The sequence below is a fragment of the Fragaria vesca genome, linkage group LG2 (genome assembly GCF_000184155.1).
Source record: "Fragaria vesca subsp. vesca linkage group LG2, FraVesHawaii_1.0, whole genome shotgun sequence".
Classification (NCBI taxonomy): domain Eukaryota; kingdom Viridiplantae; phylum Streptophyta; class Magnoliopsida; order Rosales; family Rosaceae; genus Fragaria; species Fragaria vesca.
The window spans coordinates 20,935,813-20,957,986 of record NC_020492.1 but is presented as its reverse complement, the minus strand read 5'-3'; the positions used below and the strand labels follow the sequence as shown (position 1 = coordinate 20,957,986).

General features: G+C 40.6%; 4 protein-coding genes across 4 annotated transcripts; 2 read left to right on the top strand and 2 right to left on the bottom strand.

Moving 5' to 3' along the window:
- The first annotated feature begins 213 nt into the window (after nucleotides 1-213).
- Nucleotides 214-1,986, top strand: LOC101313482 (subtilisin-like protease-like). The gene has a single exon (XM_004292763.1). The coding sequence runs from the start codon at nucleotides 214-216 to the stop codon at nucleotides 1,984-1,986; it is 1,773 nt and encodes a 590-aa protein (XP_004292811.1).
- A 1,701-nt stretch (nucleotides 1,987-3,687) lies between these two features.
- Nucleotides 3,688-5,967, top strand: LOC101313186 (subtilisin-like protease-like). The gene has a single exon (XM_004292762.1). The coding sequence runs from the start codon at nucleotides 3,688-3,690 to the stop codon at nucleotides 5,965-5,967; it is 2,280 nt and encodes a 759-aa protein (XP_004292810.1).
- A 937-nt stretch (nucleotides 5,968-6,904) lies between these two features.
- LOC101312900 lies at nucleotides 6,905-14,899 on the bottom strand. The gene is made up of 12 exons (XM_004292761.1): nucleotides 14,588-14,899; nucleotides 14,374-14,469; nucleotides 14,206-14,271; nucleotides 14,054-14,119; nucleotides 12,741-13,087; nucleotides 8,879-9,370; nucleotides 8,626-8,730; nucleotides 8,395-8,517; nucleotides 8,146-8,316; nucleotides 7,916-8,045; nucleotides 7,624-7,833; nucleotides 6,905-7,300 (listed from the first exon to the last, which is right to left on the bottom strand). The coding sequence occupies exons 1-12, from the start codon at nucleotides 14,897-14,899 to the stop codon at nucleotides 7,154-7,156; spliced, it is 2,265 nt and encodes a 754-aa protein (XP_004292809.1). The 3' UTR covers nucleotides 6,905-7,153.
- A 1,545-nt stretch (nucleotides 14,900-16,444) lies between these two features.
- LOC101300206 lies at nucleotides 16,445-20,963 on the bottom strand. The gene is made up of 6 exons (XM_004291044.1): nucleotides 20,760-20,963; nucleotides 17,858-19,667; nucleotides 17,614-17,664; nucleotides 17,229-17,327; nucleotides 16,988-17,131; nucleotides 16,445-16,888 (listed from the first exon to the last, which is right to left on the bottom strand). Exons 2-6 carry the CDS (start codon nucleotides 19,574-19,576, stop codon nucleotides 16,757-16,759), a joined length of 2,145 nt encoding a protein of 714 aa, XP_004291092.1. The 5' UTR covers nucleotides 19,577-19,667; nucleotides 20,760-20,963; the 3' UTR covers nucleotides 16,445-16,756.
- Nucleotides 20,964-22,174: the final 1,211 nt, after the last annotated feature.

The window sequence follows — 22,174 nt, the reverse complement described above, 5'->3', positions numbered from 1 at the left end:
CACCCTCTCAACTGTCCGAACTGGAGGAATCTCCGGCTCATGTTGCCACGTATCCGGAGACTTTCGGCAAGCTCTTCATAACACAGTTCCAAGTTTTTAGGCCTAAGACAAAACTCTGGCTTATTGCTTGCTTCCTCATCCGGCCAAGATGTGATCTTAGGGATCATAGATACCGGAATTTGGCCAGAGAGCGAGAGTTTTAGTGATAGTGGAATGTCTGAAGTGCCGAAAAGATGGAAAGGCACATGCGAGAATGGAACAGATTTCCCCCCATTTCTCTGCAACAACAAGCTCATTGGGGCTCGGTCCTTTAGCAAAGGCCTGAAAGCAGCGGGAATCAAATTCGCGAAAAAAGACTTCGATTCGCCTAGGGACTGGTTTGGTCATGGTCATGGCACTCACACTTCTTCAATAGCTGCAGGTAATCATGTACAAGGCGTAAGTCATTTCGGATATGCAAAAGGCACCGCAAGAGGGGTGGCGCCACGAGCCCATGTTGCCATGTACAAGATCGCCTGGGACAATGACTCAGATGAGAGTTTCGCTAGTGATGTGCTTGCAGGCATGGACCAGGCAATTTCGGATGGTGTTGATATAATGTCACTGTCTCTTGGCTTTGAGTTTCTTCCTTATTTCAATGATGTCATTGCCATTGCTTCTCTCTCTGCAATAGAGAAGGGAATTGTTGTGGTCTGTGCTGCTGGCAACAACTGGGGTTACAATTCAACACAAAATGGCGCACCCTGGATCACACTGACTCTGGATAATGGTTTGATAGTTGACGGAATATCATACTTCCCGGAGAGTGGTTACATTACTGATGCGCCATTGTACTACGGCAAAGACAATGCGAACAAAGCAAGATGCAATGGTGGGGCACTGGATCACAAAGAAGTGAAGGGAAAGGTAGTCCTTTGTGATAATATTACCGAGACTGATGTCAGTAGTCTCAGATTTCAAAAATGGGAGGTGGAGAGGGCAGGTGGTTATGCTGGAATCTTCATGACAAATCTCTCATTGTTAGACCCAGAAGACTTCTCCATTCCTGCTGTCATTGTTCCAATTGCTACAGGGGCGTTAATTAGAGAGTATGCAACACAGGCCAATACAACTCGAGTTAAGACCCTGAGTTTTGTGCACACAAATTTGGGTACAAAACCATCCCCGCAAGTAGCGTATTTCTCTTCAAGAGGACCAGACCCTATCACTCCGGGTATTCTAAAACCAGACGTTATTACTCCAGGAGTCAATGTGCTTGCTGCAATTATACCTAACAAGCGATACATGGAAGTAAGCCATTACAATTTAGTGACAGATTATGGGCTAGATTCAGGAACATCAATGGCGGCACCCCATGTCGCCGGAGTGGCAGCTCTACTAAAGGCAGTTCACCGAGAATGGAGTCCAGCAGCCATCCGATCGGCCATCATGACCACAGCATACTCAACCGATAATTCACAAAACAGCATACAAGACCAACTGTCAGGTCTTCCTGCCACACCTTTAGATTTTGGTGCAGGCCACATCAACCCGAATAACGCCATGGACCCTGGACTAGTCTATGACATGAATGTGCAAGACTACATTGAGTTTCTGTGCACCCTTGGGTACAATGACAAGCAGATGAGAGCTGTTATTAGACGAAGCCAATGGACTTGCAGACAGTCACCTGGTGAGCTAAACTACCCTTCATTCATGGCCATCTTCAACAGAACAGACACTTTGAAGACCAAAAAGTTTAACAGGTTCGTTACAAACGTAGCAGATGACGCATCAGTTTATCGAGCAGTTCTGGAAGTTCCTAGGGGAATGAGGATAACAGTAGAGCCTGATAATCTTACATTCACCAGAAAATATCAGCAGCAAGGTTTTGATTTGAATGTAGAGATTGATAACGATGCCCCGGAGGTGATCTACGGTTATCTGAGATGGATTGATCACCGTGGTCACATGGTATCAAGCCCTGTAGTGGCCATGAATAACTAGTATAGACCATCATGATATTCAACATGAGTAGGATCAGAGATTCAGAAATAAAATGAACTAGTGGATTTCAGTGGTAAACAGTATTTTAACCGTTCAATAAGCAAAGATTTTACTTTGTTATTAAATAATTTGTTCAATTTCACAATAACATTTCTTGATGAACATCTGAGACAATGAAGTACTGGACGAAATTCATTTAGAAAAACAGTAGGGAACAAACCAGACCTGATTTTCTCAAGCATTTGGAAGGTAACAGGTGACTGCTTCATACATTTTGCCAAACGAAACGCCAATGGCAGCCGTCGGGAAATTCGTTTCCTGGAGAAACCCCTAGCGGCATCCATCAAGTATTCCCATTTGGTTTGACCAAAAAAAAAAAACAATAGTATTCCAATTTGGGCTACCATATTTACAAGGCCCATAATGGCCACTTTGAGCCCTATTAAAGATAACTTTTTTTTTTGGCCCACTTCTTTAAAAAATTAAAATTAAAATAAAATAGAAGCCCCCTTTTACCCTTGTCCTCCAAGATTTATTTAATTTTTTTTTTTTTGTAAAATATGTGAAGAGAATTCTCCTCAGGGATGTGTCACCACAATTCACAATCTTAACTTGAACTCCACTGATGTCGAAGATTATTCAAGTGTGTTGTTGAAGTCTTCAAGACCTTTCTCTCCATCTAGTTGAAATGAGTATAAAGGTATCATTTGAGGTTGCTAGATTGCTTTGCAAGTCACTTCTCCAATTCAAGTTACTCATGACTCATTTCCTTGAGCCTCCCCTTTAGATTTTTTGTTTCAAGTCTCAAAACTTTGATCAAGGTTATAGTGTCCGATGACTAGCTACTTTACCAGCCGACTAAAGATCAAGATTATAGTGTTCAATTCAGGTTACTCATGTTTGTTGTAGTATCTAAAGATCACTGAAGTTGATGGATTTAGAAACGAAGAGGGCTCGCTAAATGCAGTAGAGTATTTGCTAAATAATGCTTTTGAACTGGAGAAGAGCTTTCGCTGCCGGTGCTTGACCAGAAAAGTGAAGTTCGTTTGAAAGAATAATTCTTATGGCTTCCAAAACAATCAAAAGATTGCAAAGTCGTTTTTACATCATAGTTCATAACTTCATATACCAGAGGCAAGCGAGTCATGACTATACAGTATACCTCTCCAAGTTTGTACCATGTATATCAAGACTTGTTTTCTTCTTCTGATCATATTAAGAGTTAAGTCAGCCAGTTCAGTATAACAATTTTCCGGTTTGAGCTGCAATTGCTGCAGATGAAGACTCGAACATAAGTAACTACCAGCAAAACATGCAGCCTATGCAGAGGTTGGTTGTAAGTTCTAGTAGATTGGCATGGCCTGCATAGAAAACTTACCAGAAGAATAGGCAGAGAGAAAACCAGACTAATGGATCAGACAAGGAGACCAGTCCAATTTCTCCAGAATAGAAATGACCGTACTTAGCCTGATGCAGACAACATCCAAATCCCTCGTACTCAACAGATTGACATAGAGAAAATCGACCGGCAGAAACTATATCAATTGAACATGTATGGACTTTGAACATATCGGTCAACAATTAAACAAAGCCGCATAGGATTATCCATCATGATTTTATACAGTAATCAATATCATTTCTTTATAAATAAACCCTTCTTACTGTACTTCCATATTCATTTACTGTGCCATAACTAGAAAGATGGGTTTCCACCCTATGATCTCTTTGTTGGTGTTTACCATACTGCGAATCAACAATGCAGTTTCAAATGCTGAGGAAACCCAGACATACATCATACACATGGATCGTTTCCACAAACCCAAGTCTTTCGCAACCCATGAAGCATGGCACAGGTCTACCTTAAATTCGTTAATGTCATCTTCATCTCTGGAAGATCAAGAAAATGAAATGTTGTTGTACTCGTACAACCATGTCATGCATGGCTTCAGTGCCAGGCTCACAGCCTCTCAACTGTCTGAATTGGAGAAATCTCCGGCTCATATTGCTACATACCCGGAGTCTTTTGGCAAGCTCTTCACAACACACAGCTCCAAGTTTCTAGGACTAAGACAAAACTCTGGCTTATTGCTTGCTTCCTCATCGGGCCAAGATGTGATCATAGGGATCATAGATACCGGAGTTTGGCCAGAGAGCGAGAGTTTTAGTGACAGGGGAATGTCTGAAGTGCCGAAAAGATGGAAAGGCGCATGCGAGAATGGAACGGATTTCAGCCCATCCCTCTGCAACAACAAGCTTATTGGGGCTCGATCCTTCAGCAAAGGGCTGGAAGCAGCAGGGATCAAAATATCCACAAAAGATGACTTTGATTCACCAAGGGACTGGTTTGGTCATGGAACTCACACTTCGTCAACAGCTGCAGGTAACTATGTACTTGGCGCAAGTCATTTCGGATATGCAAAAGGCACAGCAAGAGGGGTGGCGCCACGAGCCCATGTTGCCATGTACAAGGTCCTCTGGGCAACAGACTCCGATCAGAGTGCAGCTAGTGATGTGCTTGCAGGCATGGACCAGGCAATTTCTGATGGTGTTGATATAATGTCACTGTCTCTTGGCTTTGAGTCCCTTCCTTATTTCAATGATGTCATTGCCATTGCTTCTCTCTCTGCAATAGAGAAGGGAATTGTCGTGGTCTGTGCTGCTGGCAACGACGGCGCTTACAGTTCCATACACAATGGAGCACCCTGGATCACAACAGTAGGGGCCGGCACGCTTGATCGCACCTTCACTGCTACACTGACTCTGGATAATGGTTTGACAGTTGAAGGAATATCATACTTCCCAGAGAGTGTTTACATTACTGATGCGCCATTGTACTACGGCAAAGACAATGCAAACAAAGAAATATGCAATTATGGGGCGCTGGATCATAAAGAAGTGAAGGGAAAGGTAGTCCTCTGTGATAATACTACTGAGATTGATGTGGAAGGACAAAAGGAAGAGGTACAGAGGGCAGGTGGTTATGCCGGAATCTTCATGACAGATCTCTCATTATTAGACCCAGAAGACTTCTCCATTCCTGCTATCATTGTTCCATTTGCTACAGGTGCCTTGATTAGAGAGTATGCAACACAGGCCGATACAACTCGAGTTAAGACACTGAGTTTTGTGCACACAAAGTTGGGTACAAAACCATCACCGGAAGTGGCGTATTTCTCTTCAAGAGGACCAGACCCGGTCACTCCAAGTATTCTAAAACCAGACGTTCTTGCTCCAGGAGTCGACGTGCTTGCTGCAGTTGCACCAAACAAACCATGCATGCGAGTAAACAATTACGATTTAGTAACAGATTATGAACTGTACTCAGGAACATCAATGGCGGCACCCCATGTCGCCGGAGTGGCAGCTCTGCTAAAGGCTGTTCACCGAGAATGGAGTCCAGCAGCCATCCGATCAGCCATCATGACGACAGCATACTCAACCGGGAAAAATTCTCAGACCACCATACTCAACCAATGGTCGGGTCTTCCCGCCTCGCCTTTAGATTTTGGTGCGGGACACATCAACCCAAACAAAGCCATGAACCCTGGACTCATCTATGACATGGATCTGCAGGATTACATTGAGTTTCTATGTGGCCTTGGGTATAATGCCAAGCAAATGAAAGCTGTTATCAGACGAAGCCATTGGTATTGCAGCTCAACACCAGCTGACCTAAACTACCCTTCTTTCATGGCCATTTTTAACGGAACAGACTCTCCTAAAGCCAAAACCTTCAGCAGGGTTGTGACAAACGTGGGGGATGAAATATCAACCTACAGAGCATATTTAGAGGTTCCGAAAGGAATGAGGATTACAGTAGAGCCTAGTACTCTAGTATTCACTGGCAAAAACCAAGAGCAAGGTTTCAGCTTGAGTGTAGAGGTCGATAGCGATGCCCCGAAGGTGATCTATGGTTATCTCGGATGGATTGACCAGTATAACCACATCGTATCAAGCCCTGTAGTAGCAATCAACTACTAGTAGATAGTATCAGCATTTCCATTGATTTGCTGAATAAGAAAATACAATTGAACATATTCACTCTGTACAAGTCTTGACGAAATGCGAAAACAATAATATTCTTTTTCACACAAAACTTGTATACATTATGAAAATTATGCACACAACTCGCTACCAGTAACTCCGATAAACAAGTATAACTCGCTATCAGAAAGAAAATGAACTAAAACATGCTTCCACTAGTCTCTAACAGATTTTAGAAGCATGGTTCATGTCATGTTATTTCATCGAAGACACGTATGTATAGCTGTGAGAGGTAGACAGGGTGACCGACCATTGTGGACAAGTCTCTTTCCTGTGCTGTTCTTTTACTAGCTGTATTTATACAGTATTTGGAAAATGAAGTCTTCTTTGAGTTCTTTCCAAAAGCTTAAAACAAAAGCTGAATGTCAAAACCAAAGATTTTCAGTCCACAAGTGAAACAAATAACAAAAGCTCAAAACCACCAACAAACATTTTCAAAGTCTGGTGCGGACCTAATGAGCAAATTCGAACAAAAAGCCTGAAGATAAGGAAACAGAAGAAGAAGGTCCCCTAATAGCTTTTGCATCAAGACCAAAAACATAAAGCCAGCAAAACGCACAGCTGAGGGGTCCAAAGGTTCACCCTTGAATTCACTCATAGCTGTCAAGGTTTCTTGTACAACAAAACAGAGCCCCACACCCTTAAAGCCAAAAGTTAACCAAATCAATAGCAACCCACACCTGTGAATTGTAGGACCCGAGAGTTATTCTAGTTATGCCTAGACCTAGCAAATCCTAGTATAAACATTATCTGGCAAGTTGTTTTTAGTGGGTTAAGAGTTTGATAATATGATTTACAACTTAACAGAACTGGAAACGCACCGACAGCAGAAAAAGATTCAGACCATATGATGCTTATGATGGCTTCGAGACACTAAGAAAAAATGAAAATGATCTATTCATACTAAGATGATTATACAACAGCCAGTGGGAAAAGCAGAAGAATTCTGGTTATTCCAATTACATCAAGAGAAGGGAACAAAATGCTGGACTCCGAACTCATATTGACATGACTAGCTACTATACAGGAACATAAATAACAGTTGATCTAGATCTAGACATAGGCACATGAGTAAAACAAGGTGTGTCAATTCACCTTACACACAAAGCTGGTGACCGGTAGGCTAACTCACTTCTTCAACTTCTTGCTTTCTCCATACTGATATGTTAGTTTGGGCACCACTGTCATACCCGCTACTATCACCTGATTCCATAACACGCTTTGCAGCATCACGTGGTGAGCGTCCATATTCTCTTCCAGGCCTGCGGTCCTGAAATTAATTATAGACAGTAAAGGGTGAGAAATCGAAATCAACAGCTCTCTGAACAAGTAAACTCTGAAATTCACACTGAAAAAAAAAATGATACACAGGCTACACTCATTACTCATGTAAAGGTAATGTGACATGAGCTCCTTGCATGTACAGCACAATGAGTTCATGAAATATGGATATTAACTCAGATGCTTACATTAGTCCATAAAGACCATTAAACAAACATGTAGACAGAGTTTCAAACAAGTTCTAGCTTCAGAAAGCTAGTAAATACGAGTTAATTGGACAAAGATCAAGTAGGGAAATGGATGCAGACTCACATCTCTGAAAGGGAACTCATCAGCTTCAAGCATATGGACCACATGCCCCATTTTTGGCCTCTTCTGAGCATTCGGGTCCACGCAACGCAAGGCAACAAGAAGAGCACGCTTCAATGCCCTGGAAGAAGGCTTCTCTGGCAGCCTAGGATCTAAAACTCCCTCGGCGGTCCGATTGGTAACCATTGTTTTAAGCCATTCAACTAGGTTCACCTGAAGTTTGATTACCAGTTAGTACTAGTCATTCTGGTAATAAGATAATGTCATCAAATAACATTGATTATTTGAAACAAACCTCTCCTGCAGGCCTGCCATAGTCTACTGGGTTTCTGCCCGAAATGATCTCCATTATGAGAATCCCAAAACTATAAACATCACTTCTCTCATTCAACATGCCAGTACTAGCATATTCTGGAGCTACATATCTACAAAAGAAAACACATTTAATTAAACTCTGCAATTCATGTGACCTCCAGATACGAAACATATATTAGACTATTAGTTAAGTAGCTAAGTTCAACTCACCCAAAAGTTCCCATCACACGAGTTGTCACGTAACTCCTTTCTGATCCCAGGAGCTTTGCTAGGCCAAAGTCAGATACTTTCGAGTTCCACTGCTTATCAAGCAAGATGTTGCTGGACTTAATATCACGATGAACAACCTTGGGCTCTAGTCCCTCATGCAAGTATGTCAACCTATAGTGTTAGCAGAGTTTAGTACTGTTAATCAACAACAAAGTCCAAATAATTGTGGCCATTCGATTTAAGTCATACCCTTTCGCTGTCCCAAGTATTATGTTCATACGATTCTCCCATGTAAGAGGGCTGACAGGGCCGACATCCCCATGAAGCCATTGTTCCAGGTTTCCATTGTCAACATACTCATACACAAGCATCCTATACAAAACTCATTAAGTACATAAGCTAGCCACAAATATAATCTAATGAACTGAAAAATCAATGAAAAAGAGAGAGAAATGATATCAGAACCGAAGACTAACATACCTATGAGCTCCTTCAGCACAGTAGCCAAGCAACCTCACTAAATTCTTATGGCGAACACGTCCAATTGCTTCAACTTCAACCTTGAACTCCTTCTCAGCTTGTCCCCTGCACTAACCCAACTAAAATCATCAAGCTTTCTCACATCTCACCCAACAAAGACTCAAACTTCCCAACTGGGTTCATACTAAACACACTAAAGATCTCAACTTTACATCAAATACATCACAATCAAACAAAATAAGCAATCCCTTACTTGTTATTAAGCAAATTCTTCACCGCAACCATTGAGCTATCCATTAGAACACCTCTATACACAATCCCATATCCACCTTCACCAATCACATTCTCATCAGCAAACCCATTGGTAGCATCCTCAAGCTCTCTCAGAGTATACCAATGCCCCCACCCCAAATGCGACACCTCCGGCCCCGTACTCCCCCCCTGGTCGCCGGAGCGAACCTCACCGCTCCCATACGACGACCCACCACCGCCTTTCTCCGGGTACGAAATCCGATGGTCCTTCCCAATCTCAATGTGAATCCTCTGCCTTCCGGTGCTCGCCGGGCTCTCCTCCTCAGGCTGAAGCAGCACCGCCTGTGCCCTGGCCAGAGGATCAGACTCCACCACCGGGTCGGGTTTCGGGTCAGGCGGGTTGGTCCGGGAGCAGTCGATTCGGATTTCTTGGATCTCCTTGGAGACATTTGGGATTGTTGGGTTCTGGGTAGGTTTGGAAATTGGAGAAGTACTGTTCCGGCGTGAAGTGAAATACAAAGAAATGAGAAAGAGGACGATAACTATGGCGGCTCCGACGCAAATTCCGAGGACCACCCAGAGGTGGAGCCCGAAAATGGAGGTGCGCCGGGAGAGCTGGTCGTTCAAGAAAGTGTAGCCGGACATTGTGATGGATTGGAGTCTGGCTTGTTCTGCTTCTTCAAAAGTGAAGAGGTGCCATAGAAAGTCAGAGAGGCATTCACACAGAGAAGAAGGAGAACGAGGATTACTAGTATTATAGTGAGCAAGTGAGAGTGGCAAGTTTTATATGAATAGAAGGAAAAGGGTGAGGTCAGAGTGAGTGGGCAAAGACAATCATGATGAGAGAATCCTCTACTTTCTTCTTCTTCTTCTTTTTATACGTGTACTGACCATCGTATCTACTTCTGGTCTTTTTCTTGAATTAAAGTATTAATCTTATTTGAAATATATAGTTTTGGGTTTACATTATTAAACTCAATGTTGGGTGGTTGGTGGAGTTATTTTTGGTCGGTTATTAATCCTACGATTTTCAATACGTGTAACTAGAAAGTTATGTTGCACGGGTCGGACGCCGTGGCAAAATACGTGTCGGAAAATGTTGATTTTTTCGACACATTTCGGATATGTTGACCGACTTGTTACATCATTTTTGACACGTCGTATCATCATTTATCAATTTGTTTTAATTAAAAAAAAAGAGAAAGGAAACTAAAACTTAAGTAAAAATACTATCCACTGTTGAAAGCAGGCTACTGCCTAGTTTTATCAGCAACCTACTGCAAATTTGATTTTCTTTAATGTTAAGTTTTAAGTTAGAGATCTGCTACTTCTAATATTGTTAATTATGCACTTCTATCATTTGCATTTGACTATCTTTAATGTTATTTCTTATGGTTATGTAATGAATTGAATTTATAACATAATTTTGGTAATGTAATGAACTTATTTTATATTTTAGTATATTTTTATTTATCAAAAATAATAAATATATAATTTTATTTGTCGTGTTCAAACTGTGTCGGATATTCAGTTTTTGAGTTTTGTCGTGTCGGCATGTCGCACCGTGTCGTGTCGCCGTGTCCGTGTCCGTGCAACATAGCTAGAAAGCCTTTAGTGCACGACGTGTAAATACATCATACAATGTGGATGATTAATATTTATAACTTAAATACAAATACATGATTGTTTGAAGATATGAAGGGCTGAGATTCCAGAATGTACTTACATATTGTGTATATAAAAATTTCAAACGTGTAAAAAAAATGTTAAACAAAATAATCATTTATTAAACAAATTGCAATGTTGTATTAACATTTATGATTCAAACCTTAAAACATTATACTCTGATATCATGATGAAGTAGTTTGTGGTTCACATCTAAAATTAATTGGTAATGGGTGGAGTGACCCAAACTCTAAAATTCTTATAAACCTATAGACAATATCTCATATTCTTTATGTGGGATTGATATCTCAACATGAGATGAGATACAATTAACCAAATTTCAAGAGAGTGGAGGGAAAGACTGAAGTTGGCCAAAACATCCACAAAAATGTTAGTTCATCATGTGAGTATGAGATAGCCAGAACTCATATGTTAAAATGTGAATGTCTGTAACCATAATTTAATACGTTAGGAACTGTCAAAAGAGCCTTCGACACAGTTACCTTGAATTGTTTCACTCATCTTTAGTATTCTTTAGTGTTGGCACTAAAAATTATATTAGAAGATATACAAGAAATCAAGAATACTTGTACTGTATTGAGAAATATGTCCCTTTCGTATGTCATCACAAGCTCTACAGGCCTCATATATTTAATGAGGATATGATACGTCTTAAGATTCCAAGTGTGCAGTGCATAGTGCATTGCAACGAAAGATGTTCAGAAATTAGACTCTACTGACTTTTGTCGCTAATCATGATTACATAGCTCATCATTGACTTATTGGGTATTGGATATGGTGCTAGTTTGAAGATATGCTAGTTTTCTTAATGGGGGCGTCTTAGTTTGGTTTCTTCCTTTTATTTTCTTAATGTTTAGCCTTGAGAGGAAACATAAGAAAATCCATGGCCGTGGGACAAGTCATCAAGCTGATTATGATAATCCAAACTAAAATGGACTAATTAAAAATATGTTAAAAAAAAAAAAGTTTCATAATTGGTTTCCTTCTTAAGTTGACACTGGTTTTTTTTGCACGAGTTTGATTTTCAGTTGAAAAATAATTGACGTTAAACATCAGAACGGGCCGTCCTTGGTGAGCCCCCACCGCCGGACCACTTGTTCTGGTAGTCGCTGGCTCATCATCAGCTGGCAAAAACCTCTTATGCTTATCAAAATGTGGTGGATTGTTGTCATGCTCTCAGGTCAGGGTCACTGTTAGCAACTTAGCATCAACATTTTTCATGCACAATTACTCGACGACAACAATGAAGTAAATGAGGTGCACATCGCAGTTTGATACGTGATGAAATGTCTCAAAGAAAATTACATCCTCTGCACCACAGGAAAAAAAAAATTACAATGTCGAAGTTGAAGTGGGAAAAGGGAGGGAACGAGTGGTATCGGCTAAGATAGGGAGGAGAGGTCGTCATGTTGAAGAATCTCTGAATTTAGGCGAAGAAAATGGTTGAGAGAAGTTGAAAAGAAAGAGAGGGGGACGTTTTCACAACGGATGAGACGAGAAAGTGTGACAAATGTGTTTGGGCTTTTGTGAAAATGATTGGGGAGTGTTGAAAGCCTGACGGTTATTTGGCCCTTCCGCTCGGATGTATTGATGAATACGGCTCATCCTACTTGTAAAGCTTTAGTCCCCCATTTTATGCTCTGTCTTTTCATAAATTCCTTAAATCATCAAAAATGACATTAGTCCCCATTTTATTGAACTAGTTTGTTTATTTGATAATGATGTCAGTTTGGGTATCCAATGCTCTTTGAAAGAGTAGCAGACAGATCGATCTATGAAATTAGCAGATATGGCCACCATTCATCCAAGACTGGTGAGTGTTTTTATACAAATTACTTGAGCAGTGTCGACTGTAAAAAAGAAAAAAGCCACAATCTTGATCTTGATAATTGGCCTGTTACACTCGCAAGATAATGAAAGATATAACCCAATCAAGAATATCAGCAATTTGGAGGTTCATGGCGGTATCTTGGTTGAACAAGTTGAACTTCATGTAAACCAGCTAGAATATCATACATCAGGTCTCTTTGAGGGCACCTTATCAGCATCTGATGAAGAGTTTTTCCCCGTCTGATTGGAATCTGAATTTGAGGGTGGTTCACCTTCACCGGAGAATAGTTCCTGCAATAGCAAGAAAACGACAAGCATTAGTCCATGAAATTCTTATAAATACGTACTTACGCTTCATGCTTGAATTTACCTTAGAAGATGTGGCAACAAAGACGGGTCTGTAGTAAGCTTGAGTTGATGGTTCAAAAACAAATGAAGCTTCCGGAGTATGGACATTTGCAGCTGAGGGTATGACCATTGGCTGATTTGAGATTGTGCATCCACTAGAAACATTATAGGCTGACTGCATTGAGTTCTCTTCACTCCCAAAAAATGGACTCGTTCCTCTGCTAGACTTTGGAACTTTGTTACTTCCTTCGTCAAAGCCCAATGCCATATGAGGCAACTCCACAGGCTGCATCATACCTGGTAAGCACATGGGATGCAAACCCAGTCCATTTCTCATTGTTAACATCTGCAAACACAATCAGAAGAAAAGAGCATATCAGCTTTATTATGAAGAGTGAATTTCTTTTCATGATTATTTCTGCATATCTGAAGAGAGAGAGGAAAGAGAATATTGCAAATCCAACATCTGAAGTAGTCTTATACACAACAATTTAGCTGTTGGACACATGACATCCAACCTAAAACCAATGTGTGCTAGATGTCAACTAAGTACATAGGTATCATTTATGCACAGTTTGCAGGGTTAATGTTAACTGAGATTCAAACAAAAAGAACGGCCAGAAACAAAGGACACGATAGGATTCCTTCAAGAAGCACATTACCTAAGCCATGAAAAAACGGCCTACCAATTTGATGCCAACTCATGGCTAAGGGAAAAATGAAAGATAGTCTAGTCCCTAAAGCTTTTCAAGGTAAAGCCAAACTTGCTCATATGCTATGACAAAGCCAAAAATCAGGAAGAGGTGGATAGGTTGTTCATAGTTTTCAAAGGACATCTTCATTACTAAACATGGATGTGACAACAACGTTGATCTACTGCATCACCAATTAGCAAGTTACAATATGCTTTTGTGAAGTACTCTTCCGTATCTATCAAATGACTTTCTTGACAATTGCTACAACATGGAACAAGAATTTATGCAACGCTTGAGTTGTTCAGGTCTACTAATTCCAGATAGACAGGATTGTTACACAAGCAATGATAAGAATTACGTTTGAGTGGTTAGCAGTAATCTCAAAGCTCTGTTATCAAATCTACTCGGCTACAAAGAAAATAATCGCTACTCGATCATGCTTTAAAGCAAACATCACTCTTTTAAAGTAGCAAATATTTCAGTCACCAAAATCCCTCAAAATATGAACTTACAAACCAGAAAATCAACTGCATAGATAAAACTCACATCACTTAACACAACTCTTCATTAAAACGTATCATTAACACATTTATATTCAGGAGCGAAAACAATCTGACCTGTACTTGAAGCTGGAGCTGCTTCAAATACTCAATTGCTTCATCCAGCATTGACGCCTTATCCGTCTAACAAAAGCAAAACCGTTGATCACTCATTTGATAAACAAATCACACACCCAACAGAAAAAAATGAAAATTATAAAGCAGAGTACCTTGTTAGAATTAGGAATCAGGTTCTGCAAAGCTTTCATTTTCTCATTAATCTTACTCCTCCTTCTCTGTTCCACCATCAATTCAACTCAGAATCAAATTCCCCATGACTCAAAAAATCACATTATGGGCCAAAACAACAACAACAACAACAACAAAAAAGACCCAACCTTTTCCGACAAGTTATGGACCTCCGCCGCTCTGCTCCTCTTGGACAAACTACGCGGCGGCGCAGGGTTCAACGGAACCTCCGGCGCTTCAGGACCCTAATTATTCCACCAAAAACAGTTTCAAATTCCCAACTAATTCTAACTCAACAAACTAAATAACAAGAAAACAAAGCCAAAGTCTCAATCTTTTTCTTTTTTTTCTTTAAGCGCATACCTCACTGTCACAGCTGACGTCACCGAGATCATTCTCCGACGAGACTCTCCTCCCTTTCTTCTTCTTCGAAGTGTTGGCGTCGGAGTCCACGAAGTACCCGCCGGAGTCGGAGAAATTGAAGTCGGAGGGGCGGTCGGAGTCGGACCGGTCGGCTGATCGGGCCAGCAACTCGTGAGACGGCGGCGGGACTGAGGAGTTGAGGAGGTGCGTGTAAGAGGAGGGCTTGAAGGGGGAGCCGCCGTGGTGGAGGAGGTGGCTGAGAATGTTGGAGATTTCTTCCGAGTCCTGCGGCGTTCCGTACAGATCGGCCATAATTGAGAGAGAGAGGATTGAAGAAGACGGTGGTGGTGCCTTTTTGTTGGGGAAGGAAGTCCGTTGTTTTCTCTTTTTCTGTGCTTAAACCAAAGTTTAAACCTCCACCTCACAATTTGATTACTCTCCCGCGCTAATCATCTTTTCGCGATTTTTCCAACTCTCCATATTTGCTCAGAGCTCCCGAGTCTTTTTGGTTATTGCATATTTTGCCACTTTCCTTTCTCTTATTTGCATCGTTTTGCTTTACAATCTCACCCATTATACAGGCAAGGACATAGAAATTTGACAACTCAACTGCTGTTTTTCGTTTCTATTTTATCAAATGAATTTGAAAATAGAGTATTGTTTTTTTCCACTTTTTGTATCGTAAATATATACTTTTTAAGTTCGTTGTTTAAAATTTCTTTACAAATCTAACACGATTATATATAGATATTGCGACATTGTAATACAACGGTGATTGAAGCTTTGTCACGTCGGAATTCTCTAGCAGCTAATCAAACTTTGGACTTTTGAATGTAGAGCTTGTTCGTACTTGGTAGTCGATCCTTTTTAGTTCAAAAGAGAGAAGAGTGGGCAAAATTGATAATAAACCTTTTGTTCGTGCCAATATTATTAGATCTTGGTTTAATCATATACTAAAACCAAAATTCTCAAAAGTGCGGTTAAAGTCAAAGATGTCATGTCTAAAATAGGAGTCAAAGATGTCATGTCTCACCGTCTTATCCAATCAAACGTCAGCCAGCCTCTGCAAATTTATTATTCAAAAGGTCCGCAACTCCCGAGGTCCCTCTACGTGGCGTGTTACCTCTACCATTTTACATTATGTTACCCACCTACATCACCCTCCTCTTCATTTCTACGCTATTACCCGAAACATAACACACTCGAGCTGTCGAGCTTAGGATTCCAATTCAAAGTTGGCACCCAAAGACGAGGATAATGAAGTAGCAAGAAAAACAAGTGTGTTCCACATTTCGTGATCTACAATGCACTTGGCTCCCCTTGATGATGAAACATCAAAATCATGATACAAGTAATGTAATTGATATGAGCATTTCCAAGCAACTTCACACAATGATGCACAAAACTTCCACTACTGCGTTGGCTGCTTTAGCTGCGTACCAGCTAGGAAGTTTCATGCCAAAGTATCAACACTCGGATACAAGCCTGTTACTTCCTTCTCCAGCAGCAGCCAAAGTGCGTAATGAACATGGACTCGATGCACTCGATTAACATTTTCCACCTAAGTTATACCCTGATGTATTTTTACCATATGATTTGAACCAAAGCTATTATAGATTGGAAAATACTGCATATTACTCTGATCCTAGTAAAACCTGACAGCAACATGGACTTGCAAAAGAAACGAAAACAAAACATTAATCTGCTCTCTAATCTGCCCTCTCTCCATTGATGCTAACACAAATGGCTATGAGACATCTGAGATATAATGTGAATAATCTGACCAAAACCATAAGGAAACGAATTATAAGGGGGGGTAAAGCAGGCAGCACAAAAGGAGCAAACCATTACAAAAATATCAAAACCTAATCATTCATTAATAAAATGAAAAGTCGGTACCCAGTTTTGCTTTCCAACTTTGAAATTTGCTGTCTCCAATAGGAGGACCAATGGTTTAAATAAAATTAAAAAAATTAATAATAAATTTGACGCTCGACTCTCGTTGAAGTTGTGCATTGGACTAACTTCATTTCGACTAGCATGGAAAGGTGAGGGAGGCATTGGGAAATTGGGACTTAACTGAACCAATATAGGCAGGCCCCAAACCAAAGCAACCCTCTTTGCCTATTTTTGAAGAAAAAACTAGCCTGCAAAATCGTTGATGTCAACTCATGTTGCCAAGGCTGTAGTTTTACAAATGGGGCACAGATTCTTGTGCGTCAGCCATTGTTTGATGCAGTCACTGTGGAAATCATGCCCACATTCAAGCATTCCAAGATCATCTGCTTCATTATATTCCTCCTGCATGCACAATAGAAAATAAATCAAGCTAAGATAGAAAGGAGTAACACAACTACACAAGAGCCATGGATGCATATACATGTATCAAGGTGTTATTACCTGACATACACAACAAGGCTCCGTCTCCGTCTCTGCTTCATATGCCATGGCAATATACTTCTTATGTTTCAAGCGATTCGATATAATTTCTTCACTCAATCCAGTATTCACATTTCCTATGCGCTCTTCCAGAGCCAATAACTCCTATATTAAATAATAAATCTTAAAAGTTAGAAATCTCTTTCGTAGAGCCTCATAAGTTAAATAATAAAACTTTCATCTGTTCTTTTGCACCAATTACCTCGTAAGACATATTGTCAACATCTAGTCTCATATCCCTATGGCGGTCGTGAATATCAGCCACTCCAAACAGCATTGACTGGTCAAGAATCATAACATCCTGACACAAGGAAGCCGAAGTCAGTTCAAAAAGATAATTCATAATAGCATTCAGTCATAATACTCGTATATATGAGTAATATGACACAACTGAGAATCATCAGATATTTACTATGAAGCCTGTCCGAGTCTTTCACATATCAGTTTACCTTAGAACTAAATAAACAATCAGAATTCAAGTTTTAAAAGAATAATTTCTGGCCCTTTGCAAACTTAGATATATCCAGATTGGGATTGCATTGATGTGCTCTGGGCTTCTGGTATACATAACAAAAATAAATTCTAACCTCAAATCGCAAGCTCTCGCCCCTTCGCATGAGACCCAAGACATTGCAAATCTGCTGAAGAGCACAAATAAAACTTCATAAGCTTTAACTGACTACCTCTTTACCATAATTAACAAAATAAAAAGAGTTTAAGCGTAATACAGCAACAGAAAACTTTATTAACATGAAAATTTGTTAATGCAACGAGCTTTGTAGTTGTAAATCAGATAATTTCACAATAATTTAAGGTGTTTCAGTTACACACCTCAGATACAAGCCTGTTACTTCCTTCTCCAGCAGCAGCCAAAGTGCGTAATGAATATGGAAGCCCAAGTCCATCTCCATGTCTCTCCAACCACGACGCAGCAGACCTTGGGTGAGGCTGATGATGACTCGCGTTTGCAACTCCAGATGAATGCACAGCCTCCTGTGATGATGCATTACCAGAACGCATTGGCAAAAAGTTGCTTCCCTGGTTCCCAGACTCATTACCACCAGCAGAAAACAAGGATCGACGAACATATTCAGACAATCTTCGAGGAAACTGCGGGTGAGAATTGTGGTGAGGCCATGTTGGAGCAGATGCTGGATGAGTGCTTGAACTTGGACCCGTTCGAGATGTAGAAGCAACATTTCCAGGAACACTCGCATTTGCACCTGTTGGATTTCTACTGGATGAACCCACAGAAAGTCGAGCAGAATTCCTTAATTCAGTTGCTGGTACAAAAATAGGATGACCCAAAATCTGTCTCGCCATACTTCTTGAGCTCACTTCCTCACGCACTGGAGCATCTCTGTCCCCCATGAAAACAGAGTTTGATAAGCTTCCGGTTCTTGAGCTTGAACCACCGTTCCACCTCAATGACTGCACATTTTGGGGGATTGCAGGTACATGGACAAGACCCGGAGGGTTTTGTGAACTCATATTATCCAGTACCGGTGCTGTTCTCAGGTCAAGACTATGATCAACTGGAAGAAGACCAGGTGAAAGCTGCGAAGAGGAACCACTAGAATGCCTAGCAGCCCTCCCACTTGAGAATCTAGCTGAGGCTATAGAGCTTTGTTGATTGGATGGATTTAGTCTCACTCGGAAGTTTCTGTGAGAACTCTCTGAGCCCCTTCCAACATTTGAATCAGGAAGGCTGTCAGCAGTAAGTTCTCTACCACCCGGTCCAAGTCTTGGATTTCTCTCTTGTGAGGGAGAAGATATGTTTATGCCTGCATTATAGTGAGCAGGGGCAGAAGGCCTTGCACCACTTTCTGTATGAGGAAAGTAACTACAACTTCCACTTAAAGAAGACTGTCCTAAATGCCCCTCCATAGTCTTTCTTTTGCAAGATACACGCCGACCCTCCAATGAACAACCTGGTCTGCCATCATTTTCTCCCACTAAAAATCCAGTACTTGCAGCAGGAAGCAGAAAAGGATCAGAACTACCAGGGGGACAAGTCCGCTCAGTTTCAGTGACATTATACTTGTATGTGCTAGGACATTCCATAGCTTGACTACTATCGCCACCATGACCAGAGAAACCTGCATTCAAGTTCAGATTCTGTGGAATTGCATCAGAATTGGAACTTTGCGTAAAAATACTATTCATATTGTTGTCCAGTGAAAGGTTATTAGTCGGTTCATAGCTCCGCTCCTCTAACCTCAGACCAGCTTCACCACAAGCATCCACTGAAGATGACCACCCAAAATCTGGTTTCCGCTCATCACGACTTGCTTCACCCTGTGAGTTTCTAGAACTAGGTTCACCTAAGCACCATCTGCCTAAGTTCCGACGTTCACGGCCAACGGAATTCCCAAAACCAACATTCATATCAGTAGGTGATTCAATGTAGTCAGGAATCCGACTTTCTGAAGGATTCCGTGTGCCATTCCAGCAAATCTGCTGATCTATAGCAGCATCATTTGACGTATTCCCATGGTCAAAATCTAGCATTTCAGGCAAGGAACCGATAGTACCCCTCTGCCCTTGCATTAGGGCTTATATGTATCTCCTTGTAATATATATGTGAAGTGCTTGAAGAAACCTTCAGTACAATCAATAACCTGTGTGCAATTTGGCAGACCTGAAATCAAAAGTAGAAGAGAGATTAATACTTATCACAATTGGAACAAAATAAGTAAAAGCATACAAGTTATTCACTAATTCATAAGAGTAAGAACAATCTTTCATTTTTCAGTTTCTTTTGATAGTCAAGAGAAACACAAATCCTCTACGGAGACCAAGTTACTCTACGGGAAAATGTATGTGCTCCAGACCTTAAGATTCAATTGCTTAACTGGTAGGAAGTAATACAATTGAATTGTATGACATAGTTATGAATGTGGCACTATTGTTTGACACCAAATGCCTACACATACTAGATACACTACTACAACAACCCAATGAGGTAAAGATTGATCCCTCATGGTAGCAGTAGTTGAACAGCACGGAAAAATGCCATTCATGTTCCAGCAGTAAAAGAGTGAACGACTGAATGCCCAACTAATATAGGTGAAACAGCCACTCTTAGATTTAAAATCATATACATTTCCTCATCGAAAACCAACACCACAAGAAAATCAAAGAAATGGTCTAAAAGCTAAACCCTTCGCATGAAACACTTCAGAGGCAATCAAATTCACATAAACTCAGCCACACACCAGCTAAAGGATGCAAGTCTAGACCATAAAAACCATGTCAAACAATTCAAAGGTTCAAGCTTTCAAGCAGCCCACCATGAAATATTACCAGTACAATAAGAAAACAACTGATCAAACCCATTCACTGGTAAAATTCAAAGATCGGTTCACCCACATACAAAGTCAAATTTGGATGGCTGAGAACCTCAACCCAAAATCCCATTTCAAAGCAGCTGGTATCAAAAAATATGAAAACCACACAGAATCAAACCACAAATGAAAACCCAGAAACAGTTAACCAAAAACCAAAGGCCATCAAAACTAAAAAACAATAACAAAGTAACCATCTTTGGGTCTGTGTAAAAGCTCTGAAGGTTTCAAACGCTCACCCTACCCTTTACAATTCAGCTCCGGTGATATTAAACAAGAACAAACCCAATTCTGACCCAAAAATCAAGTCTTTCAATCCAATCCTATCACCACCAACCGATCAATACAAAACAAAATCATAAACAAATCAAAAAACTAAAACATACCCAGATGAAGAAACCGATCTATGTTCCAGAAAAGGGACAAATTCGGCCGGAAGAAGATGATGGTGAATTTCCTCTCTCTCTTTTTCTCCAGAAAACAAAAATGAAATAAAATAAAAAAGAGGGTTGGGAGAGAAAACAACACAAAACCCACTGAGAGAGAGAAAGAGCAATGGGGTTGGGAGAGAAAGGGAGAGGAGGCTTTGGCTCTTTGGGTGGATGAAATGAAATTGAAATGAAATGTGAGAGAAGGAGAGGAGAGAAAGGGGATTAAAGAGGAGAGGAGAGGGGGCAGTAATCTTTAATTTACGAAATAACCCAAAGAGAGAGACAACCGAGGAGAGAGTTATGGTCGTAGACAGAGAGGTATCAGTTTCCTAACAAAGTAATATATCTACGCAGAATAAATACACTCACATAAAAACTCAAAATTCAAATCAAAAATATCCAAGCCTGTACAGTCTACACCACCTCCACCAACTAAGCCTAAGCTCTCAAGCTAACCAGTTTCGATACGAGTTCTAAAGGTACCTTTTTTAGAACTCACCAAATGTCTAATCGATTTAGGTTTAACTTATCGATACATTGATGTATATCGTAGACAGAAAGACTAATTATGTTTCAGAGTTAAGTCGAGATTTTAAAGGTGCCTTCATTGACTTTAAGTAGGGATTTAATTTTAACCTATCGATCGGTACATTAATATGTTGTAGAGAGACCAATTCTGTTTCGGATGTCAAGTCTTTAGGGAGAGTTTAAGTTTTGGTCATACTTTTATTTCCTCTACGTAACCAACGCCACCTAGAAATAATGAAAGGAAATCAAAGACCAAAGGGCACCCCATTGCGCCCCACAATGGCTCTTTCACGCCAAGCATATATACATATTCACTAATTCACTCATTTTCATATGCCCGACGCTCTCACGCCTCATCACCATCACATTTTCACATGCCCTGCCTCTCTTTTCTTCTTTTTTTTCGGTCTGACCTCCTCGGTCACTTTGAGCTGTGTTTGAGTTCTGACCCCCACAAACCCAGCACCCAAACCCAGGCCAGCTCTTCTCGTGTGTGCACACGTGTCGTGATATGATACATTCTGGGTCCCAAACTGGGATGAGTTTAGATCTTCCTAAAGATCTGCCTGCTTTGTGTGCTTTTGTACAGGGCACAGGGTAACCAAGTTTTTGACTGCGTCTATTTTAGGGCACTTGACAAACAAATTCATTTATGGAACAAAAAAATGACCCAGAAATGAAAGAAGGGTGTCATTGAATTATCCTGTCGGTACAAATTTAGTGTGCAGATGGGTGTGGTTGGTCTTGGGGTGCTTGATCATTTTGGAGACACTTGGACTTTCTCTTTTTTCCCTTTAAGCGACACTAGGATAGAAGATGGTCATCCTCTCTCTCTCTCTCTC